This window comes from Mauremys mutica, chromosome 2, assembly GCF_020497125.1.
Source record: "Mauremys mutica isolate MM-2020 ecotype Southern chromosome 2, ASM2049712v1, whole genome shotgun sequence".
NCBI classification, from domain to species: domain Eukaryota; kingdom Metazoa; phylum Chordata; order Testudines; family Geoemydidae; genus Mauremys; species Mauremys mutica.
In genome coordinates, this window is record NC_059073.1 from 246,252,375 (window position 1) to 246,277,679 (window position 25,305).

A 25,305-nucleotide genomic window follows, 5' to 3' on the forward strand; every position below is an offset into this window, starting at 1 on the left:
AGGAGAGGGTTAGAAGGGAGCCTTATTCCCTGTAGAGCAGTGTTTCCCAAACTTGGGACGCCATTTGTACATCCCTCGGCCCGTGCCGCTTCCAGCAGCTCCCATTGGCCTGGAGTGGCAAACCGCAGCCAGTGGGAGCTGCGATCAGCCAAACCTGCAGACGCAGCAGGTAAACAAACCGGCCCGGCCCGCCAGGGGCTTTCCCTACACAAGCGGTGTCTCAAGTTTGGGAAACACTGCTGTAGAGGGAAGAAAGTTTGCTACAGATTAATTAAAGCACCTGAAGCCAGTCACCTGATAAAAAACCTTGTTTCAATCAGACAGGAGAAGAAGTTGAAGCAGAGTGGATTGGTGTCGGAGCAGAGAACAGTTTGGAGGGAAGCAGAGGAAAGTTTGGAGAAGCGTTGCAGTGGGCTAAGACCACCAAGACCCTAGGTAAAGGGACACCTGGCTTGTGCAGAGAGAGGGCAGGAAGCCTCCACAAGAGGAAGGGCAGGAGAGGGAAGTAGCCCAGGAAAGGGAACCACTAGTTCAAGTGGGTTACCGCTATCCCTCGGTTCCCTGGGCTGGGACCTGGAGTAGAGGGCAGGCCCAGGTCTCTCCCTCTCCACTCCCCTCCTCTAGGACTAGTGGGGCAGTTAATATCCCAGTTCAGGGGCAAGAAACAGCACCCTGACCCCCCCCTCCAGAAGATAAAGTGTGAGACCCATCATAGTAGTGCCAGCAATTTGCCACACAACAACATAATTTACATTTGGCTTCTACTTTATTGCCAATACAGCGGAATGCTGGTAACCAGTTGCATTTTACAGTATGTTCTGTTTTTTAAAGACCAATTTTTCACAATACTGGCAATAAGATACCATTTTATTGCTAGTGTTCCATCTTCTAACATTTGGGGGTTTTTTTGAGTGACAAGTATCAATTTTTATTCACCAGTTTAAAAAACAAAAACCACCCTCCCCCCAAATAAACCAATGTTATTACTTAAAGCAGTTTCTTCTAATTCTGTGTGAATTTTGTTGCTTATAAAAATCAAGGACAACTAAACACTCACTAGAGCCAAGTATAGTGTGGCCAGATGACACTCAGTGCTCCACTAATGAATTTTATTCCTGACCAGCAACAGGTTATGAAACTGCTCTTGACCAGAAACTTTAAAAATAGTGCAATTTTATGAGGAGGGCCAATGTCCACTGGTACTCTGTAGCATAATTTGAATTGATGCATTTCACATTTCAACACATTTTACAAGAGCAGGTAAACCCTGATTTTCTAAACACTGAATATTCAAATCTCCATGTTATCTGAAATTTATATTGGTCCAGTAATCATAATTTGAATTGAATCTGATTAACTTTTACAAAACCTCAGTTTGTGTGCATCCAAAATATCATCAAGAGTCCTTCATAAAAATCAGGATTATTTATATTCTGTTTTGAAGTTGATATTCCTCTTTTTATTAAATGAAACAGTTTGAAGCACTTTGTTAGGAAAAAACTTGAATTAAAAATTTTACATTCAAACAGCAAGATATGTAGGTAAACTTGCACTGAAATAGTCTTAGTATTAACAAAATGTGAATACAGAAAACAATTACATGAATGCAACTTTTCTTTCAAGAAAAATCTATAGCAGAAATTAAACGTTTTAATAGCTGGACTCTTGAAAGAATTTCAAAGAAACAGTATCCTTTGTATATAATGAGCAGCAATGAATGAAAATAGAAAGCTACAGCATAACTCAGGGATTTGCTCAATAACAGTCTTCAATTATCTATTTTGAACGCCCAGAAGTCATACTAAAAACAGTATATAATACTGGCTCATTTCAGATGGCGAATTCATGGATTGTTCAGTGTTACTCTATGATTCAGAGTATCAGGGTTGGAAGTGACCTCAGGAGGTGAGGGAGGGGGTGGGGGGAGGGGCGGCTTATGATAGCGTATATACAGCATACATAATGAATTAATACAGTAGCTACAAGGTACAAAGTGAACTTTGGAGAATACCCTGCTCTGAAAAAAATCTTACTGAATTTCAACAGAACCTGTGGAAGTATTTCTAAAAGGATCTGCTTCAACACACTGACTATAGTCCATATGGCACGCTTAAAAAGGTTCATTCCAGCAACACCTGGCTCTGTGAAGCACATCTAAAACTATTCACACACCAAAACTGCTGATCCAACAGAATGATTTACTTTTCCATTATAGGCGATTCAGGAGTTACTTGTTTTGAGGTATGTATAGGCTGTGAAGGACATTTATTAGCCCCACATTTTTAAACTTGGTTGTTTTATGGCTGAACAGTCTCTGCTGGGATGAGATTCCCTGTAGTATCCAACTGCATACATTTACATGAACACGCAGAAACTGGACACTCAGTATGGTCCCTGGGTGAGAAAGGAAACGGGGGATTATAAAACTGTAAAGGAACAGCTTTGTAATCTCAGTCCTGTATTTCCCAAAATGTAAATCTGTGCAGCAACATGATCAAAGAAATCAATAGTTGAACATAATTTGGAAATAAAACATACAGAATAAATCAGCAATAAGTTATCTGAAAGCAGAAGATCAATCCTTTTAACTATGAAAATATAGGCAGAAAGGACATAGGAGCTCAAAGTAAGTTTTATACGGTCAACTTGAAGTAGATAAAATTAAAATGACACTCTCCCCCTTGTCCTGTCTGCATCTTTGAAAATGCTCTCTAATATGTAAAATGGTGACATATTAGAAGTTTAAATTCAAGACAGGGAGTCCAATATAGTATGACAAATTGGGCTCAAATATCCCCAGCAGTAGGCACCAACTGCAGGAGGTATAGCATGACATCTAGAGAGAGGAGACCCTAATTTAATAACATCCTACAGTTTAATGGGATAAAAGGCTACTTACTGTGCATGACACAGAATAGCTAATGGACAACATGCCACATCTTGCAATAAATCATGAGGCAACCTAGAAACTAATCCTAGCCATGCTGCTAAACTGTCAGAATACAACTCCAATGAACCTGACATTTGACACCTGTCATCACAACATGAGAAAATAGAAAGGAATACGTTTTTAACACAGTACACAAAATTTAAAAACAAGACAAAAAACCTCAGAACTGTCAAAGTGAAATCACTATTTACATTTGGGAAATTAACACTCTCCCAGATCCTGAGCAATAGCTGACCCCCAGTACCATGATAAACAGCAGCCTTTTGTCCAGCTAGCAAGTTCTCCACTTTATCAGACTGCTTCCGTAGGCTGCCAGCTTCCCTTTCTGTTGGACCACCCCTAACAAAGGCTGTTCCCCACAGGAATTCTCCATTTCTTTGATCCCTATATCAGGACACATCTGCCCTACATCTTTCCAAATAGAACCATCAAGCAGTACCAATATGCCAAGACAGAAAAGAGAGAGTTTGTTCACACTTACAGCTGTTTCTAGATAGGGCATGGCTTTCAGCATAATGGCACAGGGGTTAATTGGATAACTGGCCATTACTGGTATAGTGTCTTGTAATCACACACAACTGTCTTGAATCTCAAGTAAATGCTCAGACTCTCCGCTGTGGGATAGCAGCAGAAATTTGGCTCTGCTGACATACATTCCATGCAAAAGCTAGCGTTAATGCAATATTAAGACTTGGAACTCAAGGAATCAAAATCAGGAGATGCAGAGTTAAAGCTGAAATCTCAACCTTAAGCGTGGTTCACTTGTTTTACGTAATACCAGACAAGTAAATACAATATTTAATAAACATGACAGCCAAGGAGGTATGTCCAATATGGCACATTAGATATAAATTTATATGAGAGGCTACATGTTTAATTTTGTCAGTTTACCTGAACCAGCTGAGCATGTGTCCAGCATGACCACCATGCCTGCAGTTGTGGCACCATGTAAACCAGTTGTTGAACTGGGCTAATTTCTTGTCCTTGCTAAGATCCACCTTTTCATCTGACTTTGATACTCCTATGGATAGGTAAGAAACTTTCAGTCAATATCTGTGCTATATTGGAGTATTAAAGAACTTAAAATTGAAATTAGGAGCTTGATTTGGAAGCAGAAATAAACTGATAATTTTCTTAATTTATCACCCCAAAATAAATGAAAATTACAGTTATTTAACCAATGATTCTATCTTGAAAGCTTTAGCATTTTTCTTCAATATGGTATTTCTCATTTGAGCACAAATATTTTGAAATATTATAGTTGTTTACAGTGTTACGATGTGTATTTTACGTGACCTTTTGGTACTCCCAATACTACTGAGATCTTACATTCTGGCTTCTCAGTAGGTTTCATATGAGAGTATTTGCAATACATTTCTATTTTGAGATTTTATAAAATCACTTCCACCCCTAACAGAGGTAATTAGCAAAATTAATGAACAGGAAAAAAATGTTAATATACCAGGAAGGATAAAACCAATAGAATTATATTGCTAAACTACTGTTTTAGCTGTTACTGTCACAATAATTTCTGCTTGCCTATTAATAGCTTCATTTCACACTATTTCTTTTGCAATAACTGCTACATTTTCTAATGTTACCTATTTCACTGGGAGGATTTCTTTTCTGCTTTGGAAGAGTGTTACTCCAGAACCACATAGTAACACATCAATAAGCTATAAATGGAAACAATTGTAATAAATAATAAATAAATTTGTTAGTCTTTAAGGTGCCACAAGTACTCCTGTTTTTTTTTGTGGATACAGACTAACACGGCTGCTACTCTGAAAATTGTAATAAAGAAGTCTTAAGATGGACTAGTGAAACAGTTGTGAAAGATGTGTGTATGTATGACAACACAATACTATATTCCATGTCTGTAATATCACAATACTGAACTATAAGCATGGTTGGTGAGAGAAAGCATCAACACAATTTGTTTAGCATTTAACCAGTAAGACTGAAGGCTGTTACAGCCATGAAATAAACCTCATGACACCACAGCGGAGGACATATTAGTTTGCTAGTTAGCAATTAAATTTTTGCAACAGACATACATTTTACATATGGGGGAGCATCACAGGATGGCTGGCCCTTTCTGGGGAGTCAGGACCCAGTCTACCCGTGACAGGCTTCTTCAAGGAGAACCAGTCCATCTGTAAGCAATTAATTGCCAAGGGGCAGTGGTTGGCAGCTAACTAATGAGCACCTGGACCTGACAGGAGGCTACTAGAGCTCAGTTGGAGGAGGGTGTTCCTGGAGAGAGTAGCTCCTAGAGACTAGCAGGAGAACTGCTTGCCTGTTAACCTCTCTAAGGTGATAAGTGAAAGGACTGAGTAAAGAGGGGCCAGCTGGGGAGAACCCAGCTCCAGGATGACCTAGGGAGAGTGAACTTGTTTTGAAATACAACCTGGCAACAGGAAAGCTTGATTTAAGGAGGGTGAGCCATTTGAGCTATAACTCTGCTCCAGGAAGAGTGGCTGTGGAGTCCTGAACTTGGGAGAAGACACTTGTCAATATTAACCACAGTACCAGCAGTAGGGTTGGACTAGCAGGACTAACAATGAGGTTTTTGTACTTTTTTTTTTTTGGTTAACAAAGTTAATGAGCCCCCACAACAAGGGATGGGGTAGGGTGGATCCTGTTCTCAGTACCAGGTCTCAGTGAGTGATTGCAAGCACCGAGAGGGAGCTGAGGGCTGTATACCTGCAGGGCCAAAATGGGGCATGATCAAGGACATATCCCTGTCACAGGGAAGAGGAGAAGAGAATAAGTTTTACTATAATTACATTTTAGAAATAAAGTGTTTTGGTTTTTTGTTGTTTTTTTTAATAGTTTCAAGGCATGGATTAATCTTATTCATGTTTCATGTTGCAGTAAACATGTAAACAGTTGGCTATTACATGTACCCTAGAAAGTTTAAAGTAAGAAGTGCATATTCTCTTGGATATATTTAATGACTTTAACTTGCTGCATTGTCTTTGTTTTTCATCCTACATTTACAGATTTGTCAATAAAGAAAGATACTATAATATCATTTACTAAAGTTGTATTTTTTTACCTACTTTTTGTTTATGGCATGAAATTCTTAGCAATTCTATAGTATATTTCCATCTTGGGATCACTTTACAAACATCAAACTAATCCTAACAACCCTGTGAAGTACATAACTAAGTTTTATTCTCATTTTACTGAAGCAGAGAGGTCAAGTCACTTGCCCAAGAACATAAGGAAAACTGTGTTAGAGAGTCAGGATTAGAAATCAGGAATTCTTAGTTCTTCCCTGTCCTGTGTTCTGACTACACCTCTACCCCGATATAACACAAATTTGGATATAACGCGGTAAAGCAGTGCTCCAGGGGGGCGGGGCTGCACACTCCGGCAGATCAAAGCAAGTTTGATACCGCGTTATAGGTGAAACCGCATTGTAAGATTTTTTGGCTCCCAAGGACAGCGTTATATCAGGGTAGAGGTGTACTAGACTCTCACTTCTCCCACTTGTGACTGGGCTCCAGAAGACTGAAGTCTTGAGTCACAGGATACATACATCTTCATGAGCAGTGGCAGCAACCGAAGAACAGTAGGCTGCGATGCAAGAATGTACTTCATCTACTTCGGAGAGCCTACTCTCTAGTAGTCAGAGGGTAACCTCCATGTTCACTGAGGGAATTGGTATCTTACAGGCAAACAGTCAGGAACAACTAATTTACATACTGTCAGGCATCAAACAATTGTAATCAGAGATCTCATCACTGAACTGGGTGGGATTTGAACCAGTGAATCTTTCAATGAGAGAGGTATTTCAAAATAATAAGAGTAGAAAGAGATATTGCATTGCATTTGTGTCATTAAACAGGGGCCGCTAATCATGCGCCTTTAAATAGTACTGCATTTTAAGATTAAAAAGGAGTTTCTTAAAATTGTGCCATACCAGGGCAGCTGGAAACTGGAGTCCCCATATTTATTAGGCAAAGTGCACAGCGAGGAAGGGGTTTCCGACAACCAGGACAACTTGTAACCTTTGACTTGGTTGGTGAGCCACTTACTCCATATTGACTAAAACCTCGGCCCTGATGAGGTATGGCTGAACAGCTATAAGAGATTGATTTCCCACAGAAATTGCAACTCACAAATACCTGCAAAAACACAGACAAGAGCCAAAATTAAGAATAGGAATGAGATACTTGCAACAGGGTACAACCAATAAATTCTAGTTATGTTTGTGAATTGAGAAGTTTTTGCTTTGCTGATTTAAGATAAAAAGCTAAAATCTCATCCAGAATAGACAGTCGGCCACAAGCTACAGAATTAAAAAACAACCACACACCTTAAGTCAACAACAGCAATGTATTTGAATTGAAATATACATAGGAGGAGTGCCCATCTGAAGTTCTAAACAGAACATGAAGGTAAACAGATACAAAAAAGTTTAGAATCTTGAGAGATACAAGGCTATAGGGCTCTACAGGACACTATTTTAAGGGAAAAGTATTGATTCTTGTGTCTTCAGTCATGTAAGGCATTTTATATCTCACACACAAAAATTCAGGGCACTTTTTAATCAATATTTGTCACCGTATGTGTCAGTATTTTCTTACAGTGAATGGGACAAGTGTGGAGCTCAATGCGCTGCTGCAGTTTGAATGATTCTTTTTAGCAGGGGATGAAGGAACCTGCTTTCACCATAGAAAGTGCTGGAAATCAAAGTTGTTGAAAGGCCTGTTTCTACTCTTATAAAATAATTATATAAACACCTCCTAAAATACACTGAACAAAAACGAGCTTACTTTAATAAAAGACTTGAAAGCTTATTTCCACTACTTGGAAAGGGAAACTGGATTTTTTCCAGTACTATTTTCCATCATCTAACAATCAAGATTGCAGCTTTTGTCAGATCACCGCCACCCTGCCTGCCCTACATACATTTAACAGGCTCTTGCAGCAACATTTTCAGCATGGCCTTAAACCAGGCCTTCCTTTCTGCTGGTAGAGGCCAAGATGTGGCTAACAATGAGCACGTGCCTCATTTCTCTATGCATGTGTGACAGACTGACAATATCCTGAACAAATCTTATGAATTAAGTTAAACCTTATTGAATACCTTTGGGGTACAGTGTATTAAAAAAGCAATTGTGTATGTATTATTGTGGCAGTATGTACTCTCTCTTGTAGGGAGGAGGGATGCTAATGCACTTCCTCTGTCAGCCCTTTGAAGCTACCCTCTGGAGACATATACATATACACTAGTTCACACTCCATTTTCCAGGGACCAACAGAAAGACAGGAATTTTAGATAAATAGCCTGGTTTTAAAATGCCTCACAACCTTCTTCCCCAGCAAACAGATAGGATCCCTGGGTCCAAAAAGGTCCCAAATCCTTTAGAAAGGGTTGGAAAGTCTAACTGAAGGCACATAAGGCTGTGCTAGGTCTGAGCGGACGCTGTGATGAACGTATGAAAGGAAACCCTATGGATGAGGTGCTGAAGGACTAACTTTTTACCTTATTAAATGCTTACAAAAATATAATTCATGTTTACCTGCGCTAAAGGTTTTGAACTGGGATCCAGCTTACTCCTATGGATGTCAAATTCTGCTCGTTTATGCCAGAACCTCCAAGCATCCAACAAATTCCTGTAATTCTCAATCCAATATTGAACCCTTTCATCCTTAAGTACGTCGGATGGAGAACCCTAAAGCATGAAATAAACCACCAACATACACAATACTAGGGATGTAATTAATTGTTAACACGACAGGGGTCAGGGTCTGGGGTTGGGGTCTGCTGCCAATTTGTTTTAAACGTTAACCGCAATATATTAGTGCAGGGGTCGGCAACCTTTCAGAAGTGGTGTGCAGAGTCTTCATTTATTCACTCTAATTTAAGGTTTCGTGTGCCAATAACACAATTTAAACATTTTTAGAAGGTCTCTTTCTATAAGTCTATAATATATAACTAAACTATTGTTGTATGTAAATAAAGGTTTCAAAATGTTTAAGAAGCTTCATTTAAAATTAATTTAAAATGCAGAGCCCCCCGGACCAGTGGCTAGGACCCAGGCAGTATGAGTGCCACTGAAAATCAGCTCACGTACTGCCTTTGGCACACGTGCCATAGGTTGCCTATCCCTGTATTAGCGGTAAGACTAATACTTATTGGTTAACTGTTTAATATTTTACATCCCTACACAATACAAGTAACATTTCTTCAGAGGGTTTCACATTATTTAATAAAAGATATCTGAAGCAACACAAAGTAGTATGACTAAAGGAAACATTCAAGATTATCTATTAAATAAAAAAATTCAGCAAGCATGAGCTATAATGCAATACTACGCTTTAGTACTGTTCAGAAACCCATGTATCTTATAATTGTACCAAGCTTTGCTAGGAGCATGATCGGGGCGGCTCCAGGCACCAGCACACCAAGCAATGACATGGTAAGAATCCAAGTTCTTCTGCCACCAGTTTCTGGGAAGTAAGGAAAGTACTGGGATATTTAACAGAGCACCATCCCGGGATTCTGCATGGGAACTCAATCAGTATCAGACTGTGGCTAGATGTGCCCAGCCCAGCTAGTGGAAGGGGAAAGGAGTATTCCATGAGAACCTCTGCTTCTAAGGTGCCAAATGAAATACTGAACGTAAAACTACATAGGCTATACATGGTATCTCTCATTTTTTTAAGTACATGCTAAGAAGTACTTTTCAGATCACTATATAAGATTTATTACCACAGTGCTGAAGAATAATGGAGTAACCTGAAATTACTTCAGAGAGAAATACTAACCTGGAGCATACAATAGCTTGCTGTCTGGACATCCCCGGTTCTATCAACGTAACTTTCCATTAAGTCCACTCCATCTTTTGTCAGTCCTGTCAGCAGAATTCCTTCCAAGTTCCCAGCATCTTTCAATTCATTTGTCAGCTTTTCAACGAATCTATTCAGCTACAAAAATAAAGGATTTCCACCTTCATTTTCTTCTCATGACCTTTTAATGTGATCAATTAGCACATGCTAACACTTCAATTTTTTGATTAATTTTCTCCCTAAGAGGTATCTGCTGGAATTTATGCAGAAAATGAGTCTAAAATACAGAAACATTCACTTCATTGCATCAGAGTCAAAATCCTGGCAAATGTACCTAAGTTTCCTCACATGGTGGGAAAACAAAAGATAAGCCACCATTTCAGTAATTTAAAAAATACCCTTTCCTACTGTCAAACAACCTATCTGATTTCTCTTAACCTAATCTGGAATATAAAACCACGATTTGAGGACTTCAATAACTCAGACATAGGTTAGGGATTTGTTACAGGAGTGGATGGGTGAGATTCTGTGGCCTGCGTTGTGCAGGAAGCTAGACTAGATGATCATAATGGTCCCTTCTGACCTTAAAGTCCATAAGAGTTTGCTGTTCTAACAGTACAAAACATGCTCTGAAGTCTTAGAGATTAACACACATTCTCTTTGAAAGAACTTCATAATTAGACAACAATTTAAAGGAGCATTTAAACAGCAAAAAAGAGTTTGTTTAGCTTGATCAGGTTGGTTAGTTACAGGCATGTAAAACTGTTTAACCAACTTTCCCATGAAAACAGATTAAACAAATTTACATGCCTAGATAAGATCACTAATTGAAGGATGCTTAATATTTATTTGCTAACCTGATCATGTGTATGTGAGCCAGACAAAAGAGAAGGAAGAGCAACCAAGAGACAGACTGTGAAAACCTCCTCTATACAGTTTGGTCCTGATCCAGCCATTGACACCATGCAAACAGAACTCTCTGTCAGCATGAAGCACCACTGAATTAAGTGGGCAATCATCAATGCAGAATCAGTTGTGGAATAAGATCCTATAATTATAAGATTGCTAGTAAAGATACATCATGGATCATAATGACTATGGCATTAACAGTATGTGTATCCTGTTAGAAATACATCTGTTAACGTAGTAACATGCTATAAAAATAGTGAAAGTATTAACACTGACCCTAATTATCACAATTGGAAATCAGACTGAAGGTATAATCTGATTTTCAGATTATACAATAGTGAATTTATTGCTTTTTATTTTTAGGAAAGGAACACATTGCATCATTACTTCCATTATTCACACTTTTATAATTTTTTATAAAAGGTTCTGATTAAAAATACAGGATGGCTATCAGTTTATGCTACTATTCAAAACACACACTCACCTGTGCATCATTGAGGAATTTACAAGCAAATGCCACTCTGTCTCGTACTGCTACCTTATTCTCATACTGTGAGGAAAGACAGATACATATGGCAATATAAAGCTAAAATTTCCAAATCACTCATTGCTTCTAAACAGAACAGTAGGCTTACTGTATAACTAATGCCATGAATTTCATTATGCACATGAATTAGAGGTGTCCTCACATTGTGATATTAACTCTTTCAAGTACCGGGTACCTTATGCTTAGTCACAAAACGATTACCAGGGGCAATCTACCACAATGGCAAGAAAGCCTGACCCAACAAATTGCATTTCAGTCTATGAAAAGCTGGCAAGTCACAGTGCTGGTCCATAGTACTTCCAGCATGTATAGTGGAGAATACATCCAAGCAGCAGGGATACAGGCAGGGTTAACTCACACAATTAACTCAAAAAAATGAATCACGATTAAAATTAATTGTGATTAATCGCAGTTTTAATCGCACTGTTCAACAGAATACCAATTGAAATTTAATAACCATTTTTGGATGTTTTTCTTTATTTTCAAATACAGCACAAAATACAGAGTGTACAGTGCACACTTTATTTTTGAAATATTTGCTCTGCAAGAAACAAAATAGTATTTTTCAATTCACCTCATACAAGTATTATAGTACAATCTCTATCACGAAAGTTGAACTTACAAATGTAGAATTATGTACAAAATATAACTGCATTCAAAAATAAAACAAAAGTCCACTCAGTCCTATTTCTTGTTCAGACAAAACAAGTTTGTTTACATTTGCAGGAGATCATGCCGCCTGCTTCTTGTTCACATCACCTGAAAGTGAGAACAGGCATTCCTATGGCACTGTTGTAGCTGGCGTCGCAAGATTTTTTACATGCCAGATGCGCTAAATATTCATGACCCTTCATGCTTCAACCACCATTCCAGAGGACATGTGTCCATGCTGAGGACAAGTTCTGCTTGATAACAATCCAAAGCAGTGTGGACCAACATGTTTATTTTCATCATCTGAGTCAGATGCCACCAGCAGAAGGCTGATTTTCTTTTTCTTTTTTTTTTGGGGGGGGGGGGGGGGGAGATTCACGTTCTGTAGTTCCTGCACTGGAGTGTTGCTCTTTTAAGACTTCTGAAAGCATGCTTCACATCTCTTCCCTCTCAGATTTCAGAAGGCACATCAGATTCTTAAACCTTGGGTCGAGTGCTGTAGCTATCTTTAGAAATCTCACATTGGTACCTTCTCTGCATTTTGTCACATCTGCAGCAAATGCGTTCTTAAAATGAAGATGTGCTGAGTCATCATCTGAGACTACTATAATATGAAATATATGGCAGATAAAAATAGAGCAGGAGATTACTATTCTCCCCCCAAGGAGTTCAGTCACAAATTTAAAATTAACTTAAAAAAAAAAAAAACCACAACACACACAAAGATGAGTGAGATCACCATGGAAGCATGTCCTCTGGAATGATAGCTGAAGCATGAAGGGGCATAGGAATGTTCAGCATATCTGGCACGTAAATACCTTGCAATGCCAACTACAAAAGTCCCACACGAATGCCTGTTCTCACTTTCAGGTGACATTGTAAATAAGAAGCCAGCAGCATTAACTCCCCTAAATGTAAACAAACTTGTTTGTCTTAGCAATTGGCTGAATGAGAAGTAGGACTGAGTGGACTTGTAGGCTCTGAAGTTTTACATAGTTTTGTTTTGAGTGCAGTTATGTAACAGCAACAAAAATCTAGATTTTGTAAATTGCACTTTCACAATAAAGAGATGGCATTATGGTACTTGTATGAGATGAATTGAAAAATACCAATCATTTTTAGTGCAAATAACTGTAATATTTGTAATCAATTGGTATTCTATTGTATAACTGTGATTAAAACTGATTAATTGCAATTATTTTTTTTAGTTAATCATGTGAGTTAACTGCGATTAAAATCGACAGCCCTAATTTAAATATCACAGAATACAAAGTGTACAGTGCTCACTCTATTTTTATTACAAATATTTGCACTGTAAAAATGATAAACAAAAGAAATAGTATTTTTCATTGGGAATCCCAACCTGTCTCTTTTTTATTATTATTATTTTAGGGTAAACTGGGGGCAGGGGGGGGAGGAAATTAGATTTAATTTTCAAGTATACCTTTTTTATTTAAAAAAAAAGTACCACTTATTTATTATCCTTCCCTTTATCTTGTTGGCCCTGTTTGTGTTACCTTTTGCCAATCCCTTCTTAGACCCCTGTGACTGGTTTTTAGTGTTTTGGTGGATTATTCTATGAACTGCTAACCCTCCTTAGATTTCCATTTGCTCTTATTCCCCCACATTCTGGAGAGAGTGCACATTTACTGAAAGGGAGAACATTCATCTCAGCCTCACTTTAAGTCATGACTGCTTTTCCTCACAATGTCTGGACAGCTATCCCTTTGATGCCAGTTAACACTGATCCTTACACTGGCCAGAACAGTTTCCATTGAGTGACGGCACTTTCTTGCCTCCCTTCCCCCAATCACTGAGGGACTAAATATGTTGCCTCTGCAATGGTTCAGCTACCTTGTGGCCTGGGGGAACAAGAAATGGCAAATGGGAATTGATCCTGAGTCTCCTGCATAGGTAGGGCTCTACCAAATTCATGGTCCATTTTGGTCAAATTCACGGTCATAAGATTTTTTCAATAGTAAATTGCATGATTTTAGGTGTTATTGGGTGGATCGTGACCCAAAAAGGAGTTGTAGGGGGTGGGGTTGAAAAGTTAGCATGGGAGTAACAGTACCATCCCTCCCTCGCTTTACTTCTGCGTTGCTGCTGGGGGCAGCACTGCCTTCAGACCTCAGCAGCTGGAGAGCGGTTGCTACTGGCCAGGAGCCCAGTGCTGGAGGCAGAGCTGCCGCCAGAAGCAGTGCAGAAGCAAGCATGGTATTGTAGAATATTGCCATCCTTACTTCTGTGCTGTTGCCTGCAGAGCTGGGCCCCTCCCCGTCAGCAGTCGCCACTTTCCAGCTGCCTAGGTCTGAAGGCAGCAGCACAGAAGTAAGAGTGGCATGGTATGGTATTGCCACCCTTACTTCTTTGCTGCTAGTGGGGCGCTGCCTTTAGAGCTGGGCACCTGGCCAACAATAGCTGCTCTCTGGCTGCCCAGCTCTGAAGGCAGCGCAGAAGTAAGGGTGGCAATACCATGACCCCTTCTCCCCCCCAACACACACACACTCTCCCTTTTGGGTCAGGACCCCCAATTTGAGAAACGCTGGTCTCCCCCGTGAAATCTGTACAGTATAGGGTAAAAGCACACAAAAGACCAGATTTCACAGTCCGTGATGCATTTTTCATGGCCGTGAATTTGGTAGGGCCATATGCATAGGATTACCCTATTCTACTATGCCAGTTGTTTTAAGAAATTTTGATTTGTTTTTCCAGAAAATAGCCTAAGCAAGGTAGTCAATCTTTTAAATATTTTAAAAGATCAGTTTTTTAAATTTGCTAGAAAACAACAAAGAAGACAATTGAGTGAACTGGAATGCTCACTTAAGGGAAAACATGGGGGGGAATTTGATGAACTTCTCTGCTTTCTCAATTTGCTTTCCCTTCCCTCCTCTTTTACCATCTTCTCACTCATTTGCTTCCCTACCTGCTTAAGTATATTCTCAACATTGTCTTTTAGTGTTTGAAAGAGAGAAGATCCCAACTATAAATGTAAAGGGTTATTCATGTAGTTTTGTATAGTTTTACAATAAGTTTACAATTAAAGAAAAAAACCTAAATTAACTCTTAAAAGTTTTACTATGAAGAGAACTTTGACATTTTTAGCTAGAATTTTATTCCATCTTTTATGGATTCATGAATATCATAGGATTTTTTAAAGGAAATATTCATGAGAAAACAACAGTGAGCATCAGGAGGAAGTAAACAAGAATACATTCTATTTAGAATTAAAATTCAAAGAATTCATATATAGGCCTCTGCATACAGTTAAAGGACATTTAGTGTGACAAAAAATTGCTTACCAAAACTCCATCATACGAACCAGATTCACTTGTCAGAAAAGCAAACATGGCACACAAGTAGGGGTTGTTTAGTTGTAATCTCAGAGTGCTGCACATTTCTCTCCAAAGGGAGTTCTTCTCATCTGTATATCCTGATAAAGCCATTGCTACTACATTGAGGTTCAGATCACCTGATTAACAAAAACCACCAAGTATAGGGATAAAAATTCAGAAGCACTTGTCCAATAATCTGAAATAGCCCACATATGCTGACATTCAGACATACTTTCCTCGCTCCCTGCACCACTAAACATTAAAAACTAATGAAAAGCTATTTAAATAATATAAAACAAACACCTCCAAAAGAGATTGATCTTGGGTATTGGACTAGATATCAGCATTTCTAGTGTTCTAGTGGGTGTATTTTGTACAGGGCATGAGATCATCCCTTGCTCTTTCAAGAGATTAAGACCAATAATGCATTAAAGAAGGGAGTGACAGATCAGAATTTGTTAAATTCTCTAACATGGGGCCCAATCCAACCCTCACTGAATTAAGTGCATCAAGGGTGGGTGTTCACTTGCTGCCATTAATGCCCTGATGGGGTTTCTATGCAAGGGAAAACTGATCTAGCAACAGTAAGGCAAGTTATCTGCAACCAAAAAAAAATAAAAATAAAAAATTAGAAGGTACAAAAATATACCTTTTCCAGAAGAAGCTCCTTTATTTAGGATCTGTATTGCTCGCCGTATGTCCAAGTTGAAAAGTGCCACAGCAGCAGCTCTCTCCCAGTCTCCTTCTTGTTCCAAAGAATTTAGAAAGGGTTCCACATCTAGATCTGTTCCCTTCTTTATCCACCCACAGAGCTGCAAGGCCAATGACCTCTCCTCACTTAGATACTGAATAATATCTGCCTGCCTATCGGACCCACTCCTGCTATGCCTCAGACTCTCTGTTGTTCCTAAGAAGAAACAAAATTTAAATTGACAATTTGCAACATTTTAATTTCAAGCTTCACTGAAAACAAAGTTAGTTTACAAAAGAACATTTACTAAAAACTTTTATTTTAGCATTAGTATAGAATAGAATTTGTTGTAAATACATGACTTCTTAGCATGTACATCAAACTGATACTTATTTCCAATCAAGTCTTCTTACCAACACAACATTCTGGAAACTCCTCATTACTCCTATGAACTTTGTAACAAGATTTTCAGATTTGAAAAAGCAAAAATTAAGCTTAAAAAGGAAAGAGGTGACAGAACAGCACATGCTTCTGTTATTACTAGTATTCTATGGTTCATTATTTCTCTCAGCAGCCCAACATGTTCCAAGTGCCTCCCAGAATAAAAAGACATGATTCTTGCTTCAAGGCGCTTAGCCACACATTCTATAAGTTCCTTGAAGCAAGACTGATATAAGTGAAACATCTTTTTATTCAGCTAAGCAAGCACACGGCATGCACACACACACACACCCCTCTCTCTCTTTCGCACACACGGAAGACTTACTCAGTATTTTCGTTTACATCACTGATTATATTATTCTGACAGACTTTGTACTGGTTACTTCTTTGTATATTTGATTGCTGCTGCATTCTTATTCAGAAAAACAAACAAACAAAACCCTATATTGTCACATGGTTACAGAAAAAGAATGAATCGTTTTCAAGCTTTTACATAACATCAGGAAAAGCAATGTTTGAAATAAATCTTCATGACCTTTCAAGTAAGTTGAAACCCATCTTGCTCTACGTTAACAGACTTTCAAAGCAAACCAGAAATTCTGGGTGCTATTGCAAGAAAAATTATGTTTCATTTCAAATTACCATATACACTCGTTCATAAGCCAAATACTTTTAGTAAAAAAGGGAAGCACCAGAGACAGAGGTCAGCTTATGACCAGGTATAGAGAGGGAGAGGTGGGCCACAGCCCCTCCCCCCAACAGAGGGAGCAAGGAGAGGCAGAAGGGAAGAGGCGGGACCAGAGTCTCTCCACTTCTGGCCAGGCAGCTCTCCCCCAGCCTCCAAAGCAGCTGCAGCTCCATGGCTGCCCAGTCCAGCCCACCAGATCAGGCTCCGTCCGCGCTGCCCAGCCCAGCCCACCAGATCAGGCTCCGGCCAGGTCAGAGACATCCTCTGAGAGACAGACACATAGAATATCAGGGTTGGAAGGGACCTCAGGAGGTCATCTAGTCCAACCCCCTGCTCAAAGCAGGACCAATCTCCAGACAGATTTTTGCCCCAGATCCCTAAATGGCCCCCTCAAGGATTGAACTCAAAACCCTGGCCAACGCTCAAACCACTGAGCTATCCCTCTGCCCCAGGCCCTCCCCAGATAAGGTGGGAAGGGATGGGACGGGGAGAGTGTGAGGGTCCCAGGCTAGGGGTGGGGTCATGTGCAAGGTGGTCACAGGGGTTACTCCCCTGACCCCCAGCTTCTCCCCCACAAAAAAATTTCCCCACCAGTTGCTATCCCAGCCCGTCAGGGTAAGCAGCTGGCACGCCGGGACACTTTGTTTACTTAGGTTTACCTCCATGCCTGCAGACGCTCGAGGCAAACAAACCATCTCAGCCCACCAGCAGCTTATCCTGATGGCGCAGGAGCCAAAGTTTGCTGACCCCTGAATTATAGGGTTGGCTTATGAACGGGTTATTGAAAATTTCCATTTTTACTTATCCATCTTGGGGAGGGTGGGGGTGTCAGCTTATAAACAAACTGGCTTATGATCGAGTATATACAGCATTTATCCAAGAGCCAAATTAGAAACTAATGTTTACTTGTGCTTCTGCATCATCTTTTTGCATATTCATTTTTTTTCCATATACTGTAACATCTGTTCTAACAAGTTAACAATTTTGTACATGTGACAAAAAGCATACCAGTCTCCACAAAGTTTTTGTAAACATGCTGCAGTATAATTATTAAAGTAGTAATGTTCTTACCCAAAGATGATTTCACAATTGATTTAATGCCTGCATAAACTAAGGACCCTTTGTTTCCCGTAAGCTTCTGATCCATATCTTCAGTATATTGTTTCATAAGTATTCACATGTATAGGAAACATGAAAAAGTCTTAATGTTTAATTACAGGAGAAAGACCCCATTCTTTCAAATGTGCTTCTATTCAAGTAGTCTTATGTACCAGCCTCTCCACAATAGGATGGTCACCTGCAGATCACCACACTAAAGGAACACTGTAAGCAAAATGTACTAAATTTTAATAAATTAACAAAAGAAAACAGTACGACTGCACTGCTGTCAAAGAAGATTTCCTTACTTGCTAATTTGTTTATGGGTTGGCTGGCCCCAGCTCACTCACTAGGATTCTGAAAAGCACCCCCCAATGAAATGAAGGGAGGTACAGTCTACATCAGCAAAAATCTAAAGGGCTAAACTTAGAGAAAGGGCGAATGGAGAAATGTCAAGTCTCTTCAACAAGAAACTTAATGGATTCTCCCCGTAAGTGCCTACCCAGCATCCAAAAGTGTCAGAGATCTCAACATTTAGCACTTTTCTACACATGAAATTATTCCTGAATAAATCCATGTGTAGACACTCCTATTCCAAAAAATGCCTTGTTCCTGTTTATCTTAATCCACTTTCAAAGTGGATGTAGCTAAACAGAAAGAAGGCATATTCTGGAAGAGCTGTTTCTGAATAACTGTACGTATAGAGTATCAGAGGGGTAGCCGTGTTAGTCTGGATCTGTAAAAGCAGCAAAGAGTCCTGTGGCACCTTATAGACTTACAGACATATTGGAGCATGAGCTTTCGTGGGTGAATACCAACAAATGCATCCGACGAAGTGGGTATTCACCCACGAAAGCTCATGCTCCGTCTGTTAGTCTATAAGGTGCCACAGGACTTTTTGCTGCTTGTATGTATAGACAAGTCCATAGCCTGTAAATATTAGTGCTTAGCTACATGGGGAAATTTACAGGTATAATTATAATGGTATAACTATGCTGGTAAATTTTCCCATTTAGACAAGCCCTTAGTGAAAGTGTGCAGGGAGCAAAAGGTGACTGCTTTTTACAGTTTGTCCACAAATGTGTGTTGCTTTTCACCCCAATGGGGTAGCCAAGGATATAGCATGGAATGGACCCAGTTTCCACTAGCAGGGGGGTACTTCTACATTCTGAAATATTTAACTGCCTCCAGGTTTGTAAATATGACTGGGCCCTAAATCAGGAAAAGTATACAACTGTCTAAAAGGTTTGGAACTATTCAGGTAGATTTTTTTTTTAAGAGTCCTATGCAATCATGCATGAAAATAAATGTTTAGCAATTACATACTTTTAATCTTCAAAGTGCTTTACAAACATTAGTTAGTCTTTACAGTACACTCTGAAGAGTAGATATTTCACTTGTAAAAATGAAACATTTCCTAAAAATACAGTTACAAAAAAATATATAAAGAGACCATATTTAATTTAAATGAAATGTAAGCACTACCCTGATCATGCAAATAGGTATTTGATTGTCTCTGTAACTGTATTTTGAAATATCCTGGGGAGATGAAGGACATAAACACACGTCTGGAAAGAAAAGTACTAGGACAATATGTTTTTTCCTCCATTATTTTTTCCCCTGGGATTTGGAAAAGTAGAATTTCAATTCCTATGTTTAATATTCAGAAAGAATTTGCAATATCTTGCACTGTTTACATTATAAGCTCTTTACCCATTCAGTATGAAATATAAATTTTTTATATAGACTGATCTGCATACAAGGTTCCTTTACAACTTCCCTTATTTTACATGTTAAAGGATATAGTGCAGAGTGTACCAAAGCGACTTCAGCTGAGAATCTTCATTTCCAGCTAGAAGATGGTTTCTCCAGACCTGTTCAGTATCAAGGCCATACCTGGATAAAGCCCTGAGACGCATTTTGGTGGCAATGTCTTTTTCTGAGGAACTAGCCTTTCCTTCCTCTGTGCATTCATACAAGTGTCGGCCACAAGCCCACATAAGAGATGTAACTGGACTCCATGCCAGAGAAATCCTTTCAAAAACTGTGAAGTCAGACATAGTTCTGTTGGGAGTCACAACTACCATTCGATTTTGACTTGTGGGATGCCATGCAAAGGAAGCAATATAATTTTCACATGGTTGCACACTTCGTTCAATTATTGTAGGTTCAGTTTCATCTCCAATAGGTGTGGGAGTATGCTGCATATCATACAATCTAATAATATTACTATCCCTAGTTAAAGTAGCTAGCAGTCCAGTTCTTGTTGGACACCAAGCTACTTTTGTTAGGGGCTTTGGTTGCTCTGTCAGGGTCAAAACAGGCTTTTCAAATTTTCTGAGATCCCATATGGCAACCTGACCTTCATAGAAGGAAGCCACACGATCATGGAAGTATGGGTCTACAGTCACTCCCTGAACTGCCTTGGTATTTACAAACATTTTTTGGCTTGTATTTCTAAGGTCAAAGATAGCTAAGTTTCGGTGCATTCCAGCTAAAAGAAGTTTCTGGTCCCGTGGAAGCCAGCAAAGAGAAAGACAAGCATCATTCTGTCCTAATTCATAAAGCGGCTTCGTCACTACCAGCCCAGCTTCAGTATCTCCAGCTGAAAGTCTCACTTTCTCTGTGGCAACTGCACTCTCTGGAGTGTATTTGCTACTTATATCCCAGATCAATACTGAAAAGTCAGCCCGATGTTTATCTAAGCCAGCAGCAAGCCAATTGCTGTCCAATGGATTCCACGCTAAGGTATTACATTGCCGTGCATGTTTTGGAACAAATTCTTTTCCTATCAGCTCTTTGGACTTTGAGTTGTGATCCTGGCCCAGACTGGTAAGGACAACTCGACCGTTTGCTTGTCCAACGGCTAGAAGACATTCAGGATCATATTTAGGATACCAAGCCACACATTTCATGTATGGCGTGTCTGAATTTATTGACAATAACGTAGCTGTAGTTTCTTCTGATAATCGCAAGGATCCTGCTTTGAGTTCTGAACTCACAGCAGACTCAATGTGATAGAGGCTCAATTCTGAGTCACATACAACAAATCTATCAACATGGTGTGGAGCCCAGAGAATATCAGGTTTGGAGCCACTCATGTTGCAATTACAGATCAATGCAAGTGATTTAAAATTCTATAGGAAGTCTCAGGTGATGTCCATCCATATGGAAACTGTCAAGAAAGGAATTGTAATGGTTTTAGTGAACACATTTTTATATTCATTCTTTAAATGCCTAACTCATCTTTAAATTAAAACTAGGACTAGGTCTTGAGTTATTTCCAAGGCAAACAAACATTCAAGCATTGTATATTCTTAAGCTGAGATTGTAAAATTCTCCCCCATCACCCCAAGGTTCCATTCTCAACCATCTTCTATCTGTTATTGATATAACAGGGGTGAAAACATTATCTACTGAGAAAAAACATCCAGCTAGTCTTCTTTGAACTGAAAACAGAATTTTCCATATGTATGAAACCCTCTGTGAATATTACTCCTTTATTATACTACCATGAGTATTGAAGTATCTCAGACTTTGGTTCATCTCATGTGGTAATATGAAAAAACTCTGTCAAAGCACAGATATCTTCTCTGTGGCAAGAAAAAGACTTAAAAGAAACCAACTCATATACAGGCTATAGTATTAGGCGCACATACACATATTATGATATCGTCAAAGGCACTTACAAAACTCTTAAGCAGCTCGTTTCTTTCCCTTTTGCTGATTGTGTTGCAATGCAAAGAGCTTCAGTGCGGTTTTATACACAGAACTGGACTGTAATTCAAACATTAATTCCCACCTACTATTACTCTGCTACAAAGAACCTTCACACGTTAGCGGGAGGATTTTGTGTAGCGTTCCCTCCTCGGGGACGCTCGTTGTATGTATCATTTTGAAGAAATCTGCCTTCCCCCCAGAGCAACGCGCGCATTTCTGGAAACCCACCCTGCGGCGCGCGGCGGGGAAGGCTCGGGCCCGCTCCGCTCCCTCACCGCGTACCCGCCTCAGACGCTCTCCCGAACTGAACACACCTTCGCTTCCGGGTTCGGTCTCCGAGCAGCCCCGCAACCGCCCTCCGTCTTCTACGCAGTAAGAAGCGCCGTTTGCCTACCTCACCAGGGCGTCGGTAACGGATTTTGTCACGTTCGATGGGCGGCCTGAGAGGAAGCCCCGCCCCGATGCGGCCCCCGTTGCCAGAGGGCGACTGCCGGGCTCGTCGGAGAGCGGAAGTGCTGGTTTCCCGCCGCTCCAGGGGTTCTGCGGCCTGTCGCGGAGGGCGGGGCCGCGGCGCGAGCCTCGGGACCGCTCCACATGGGGGACGTGCACGAGGGGCCGCGGCCCCGCATCGCCGCCAGCCGTTTAGCGCAGCACCTCGGGAAGCCCGTTTGCTAGGTGGGAAAAAATCCATTTAGTTGTTGATTGGAAATTTTAGTTGACACTGAGACATGAATCCACACTTTTAAAGCAGATATATGCAGGGGCGGCAGGTTTGTAGAAATTTTGGTGGTGCCCCGAACCCTCCCCTGCCCAAACTCCGGCCCCACACCTGCCCAAGGCTCTGGGAGGGAGTTTGGGTGAGGGAGGAGGTCTGGGGTGCAGGCCCTAGGCTGGGTCATTGGGGGGGAGGGATAGCTCAGTGGTTTGGGCATTGGCCTACTAAACCTAGGGTTGAGTTCAATCCTTGAGGGGGCCATTTGGGGATTGGTCCTGCTTTGAGCAGGGGGTTGGACTGGATGATCTCCTGAGGTCCCTTCCAATCCTAATAATCTATGAGTCTATGATTGGGGTGCGGGCTCTGGCAGGGAGTTTGGGGATGGGAGGAGTGCAGGGGGATGGGGTACAGGGGTGAGGGGTGTGGCGACAGATGAGGTGTTTGGAGTGTGGGAGGGGCTCAGGGTGAGAGCAGGGGTGTAGGGGGTGAGGGCTCTGTCAGGGACTGGCAATGGAGGGGTTGGGGTGTGGGAAGCGCTCAGGGTGAGTCAGAGTGGGGGGATGAGGGCTCTGGCTGGGACTGGGGATAAGGTGTTTGGGGTGCTGGAGGGGCTCAGGGCTAGGGTTGAGGGTGTGGTGGGGGGAAGCTCTGACTGGGGATGTGGGCCCTGCGGTGGGGCAGGGCTGGGGATGAGTTTGGGGTGCAAGCAGGCTGCCCTGGGACGGGGGCTAGAGAGAAGGACTCTCCCCAGCCCTTTCCCTGCCGGCAGCAGCAAGTTCTGGGGGAGGAGCCCCCCTTTTCTCCCCCCCCCCCCCGCAGCACATTAGGGGGGAGGGATAGCTCAGTGGTTTGAGCATTGGCCTGCTAAACCCAGGGTTGTGAGTTCAATCCTTGAGGGGGCCACTTAGGGATCTGGGGCAAAAATTGGTCCTGCCTAGAGAAGGCAGGGGGCTGGATTTGATGACCTTTCAAGGTCCCTTCCAGTTCTAGGAGATTGGTATATCTCCAATAATTATTATTATTACATTCTCACTGCATGTGCTCCTAGGGCCCCTCTCAGGTCCAGGAATTTCCGTCATCTCCCCCATGGTGGGTGCCGTAGGGTGCTGCGTGCGCCTCCTCCCCTGCTGTTGCCCAGGACTGTAGCCTCACTGGGGGTGAGGAATGGGGCTGGCTCCTTACCCAACATGGGGCAGGAGCAATGACTGGGGGGGGAGGGGCTGCTGCTGGAGTGTCCTGCCGGAAAAGGGAAGGGTTTGAGGGGGAAGGGCAGGCTCAGAGTCAGTCTGCCCTGGCAGTGGAGTTGGGGGCACTAGGACCCAGCAGCAGCAGATGCTACAGGGAAGCAGCATGGAGGAGACAGAGACACTCTGCTCTGGGCCAGGAAAGGCGAGCAAGGGGCAGGAGCAGCAAGTCGGGGCCATGGGACACTTGGGGGGCGCCCTGGCCCCAAATTTTGATGGAGGTGGGCCCCTGGCTCTGAATATTGCTGGTGCCCGAGCACCACATGGATATGGAACTCGCCGCCTATGGATATATGATAAAATACTTGTATCTGAAAAAGCATAGTAGTTTTGGAAATGAAAAGTATGAACAAAGACTAGCTTCTTCACACAGCTGCATTTGTTATGACAATGGCACATTTGATTCGACAGTGTTGGTTTGCCTAATAATTTCAAATTATGATTTATAAACAACAGTAAATCATCAAATTCAAAGCTGATGTTTATTGGTATTTTTGATGTTTCGAATATGGCACCTTGTCAGTGAAAACATACAAAACTTGCTTACAGCAACCAGGCAGCCCCAGTAAGTTTAACTCCTCTTTTTTATTGAAACAAAAAGGAGTCCAATAGCACCTTAAAAACTAACAGATTTATTTAGGCATAAGCTTTCATGGGTAAAAAACCTCACTTCTTCAGATGCATGGAGTGAAAGTTACAGATGCAGGCATTATAATGCCACGAAGAGAAGGGAGTTACCTCACAAGTGGAGAACCAGTGCTGACAGGGCCAATTCAGTCAGGTTGCATGTGGTCCACTCCCAATAATAGATGAGGAAGTTTCAATTCCAGGAGAGGCAAAGCTGCTTCTGTAATGAGCCAGCCACTCCCAGTCCCTATTCATGCCCAAATTAATGGTGTTAAATTTGCAAATGAATATTAGTTCTGTTTCTCTTTGAAGTCTGTTTCTGAAGTTTTTTTGTTCAAAAAGAGTGACTTTTAAATCTGTTATAGAATGGCCAGGGAGATTGACGTGTTCACCTACTGGCTTTTGTATGTTACCATTCCTGATGTCCTATTTATGTCTTTTTTATTGATATGTCATGAAAGTTTACACATATATAGAAGGAATTAATATACTTTCTCATTCTTGGGACAACTTGATTTAGTATGTTTTAGTGAATTTGCTCCAGAATGCTAGATTCGTGTCTGGAAAACTTATGTAAATATACATTTCCTAGTCGGCCAAGATTTTTAAAATGCATTATTTGCCAAGGTCATTATCTTGCATCGTCACTATCTCAAGAGGTCTTCTCTCAGGGAGTGTCTGTACTAAACATTTGTACTATATTATAATTAATTTTTCAAGTCAATTTAAATAATTTTTTAAATATTTTTTGTTTTAGAAATCTAAAACTTATGTGTTTTGGTTTAATTTGCATTACCCTATCAAAACATTTAATTTATTCATATCTGTTTTATATGTTTCAGATAAAAATGAAAATGAAAAGACAAAAAACAACAGTTTTTC

At 40.8% G+C, this 25,305-nt stretch overlaps 1 protein-coding gene across 3 annotated transcripts; it reads right to left on the reverse strand.

Annotated features, from left to right (window-relative positions):
- Positions 1–917: 917 nt before the first annotated feature.
- On the reverse strand, positions 918–22,294 carry MIOS (meiosis regulator for oocyte development). 3 transcript variants are annotated; one of them, XM_045005287.1, is made up of 11 exons: positions 22,152–22,294; positions 19,922–21,292; positions 18,091–18,189; positions 15,849–16,106; positions 15,167–15,336; positions 11,151–11,216; positions 9,737–9,895; positions 8,488–8,640; positions 6,882–7,086; positions 3,842–3,971; positions 918–2,394 (listed from the first exon to the last, which is right to left on the reverse strand). In XM_045005287.1, the coding sequence occupies exons 2-11, from the start codon at positions 21,216–21,218 to the stop codon at positions 2,298–2,300; spliced, it is 2,634 nt and encodes an 877-aa protein (XP_044861222.1). In that variant the 5' UTR covers positions 21,219–21,292; positions 22,152–22,294; the 3' UTR covers positions 918–2,297. The 3 variants fall into 3 exon arrangements, with proteins under 3 accessions (XP_044861222.1, XP_044861223.1, XP_044861224.1); XM_045005288.1 differs by lacking the exon at positions 22,152–22,294 and adding an exon at positions 22,066–22,130; XM_045005289.1 differs by lacking the exon at positions 22,152–22,294 and adding an exon at positions 21,807–21,992.
- Between the last annotated feature and the right edge of the window lie 3,011 nt (positions 22,295–25,305).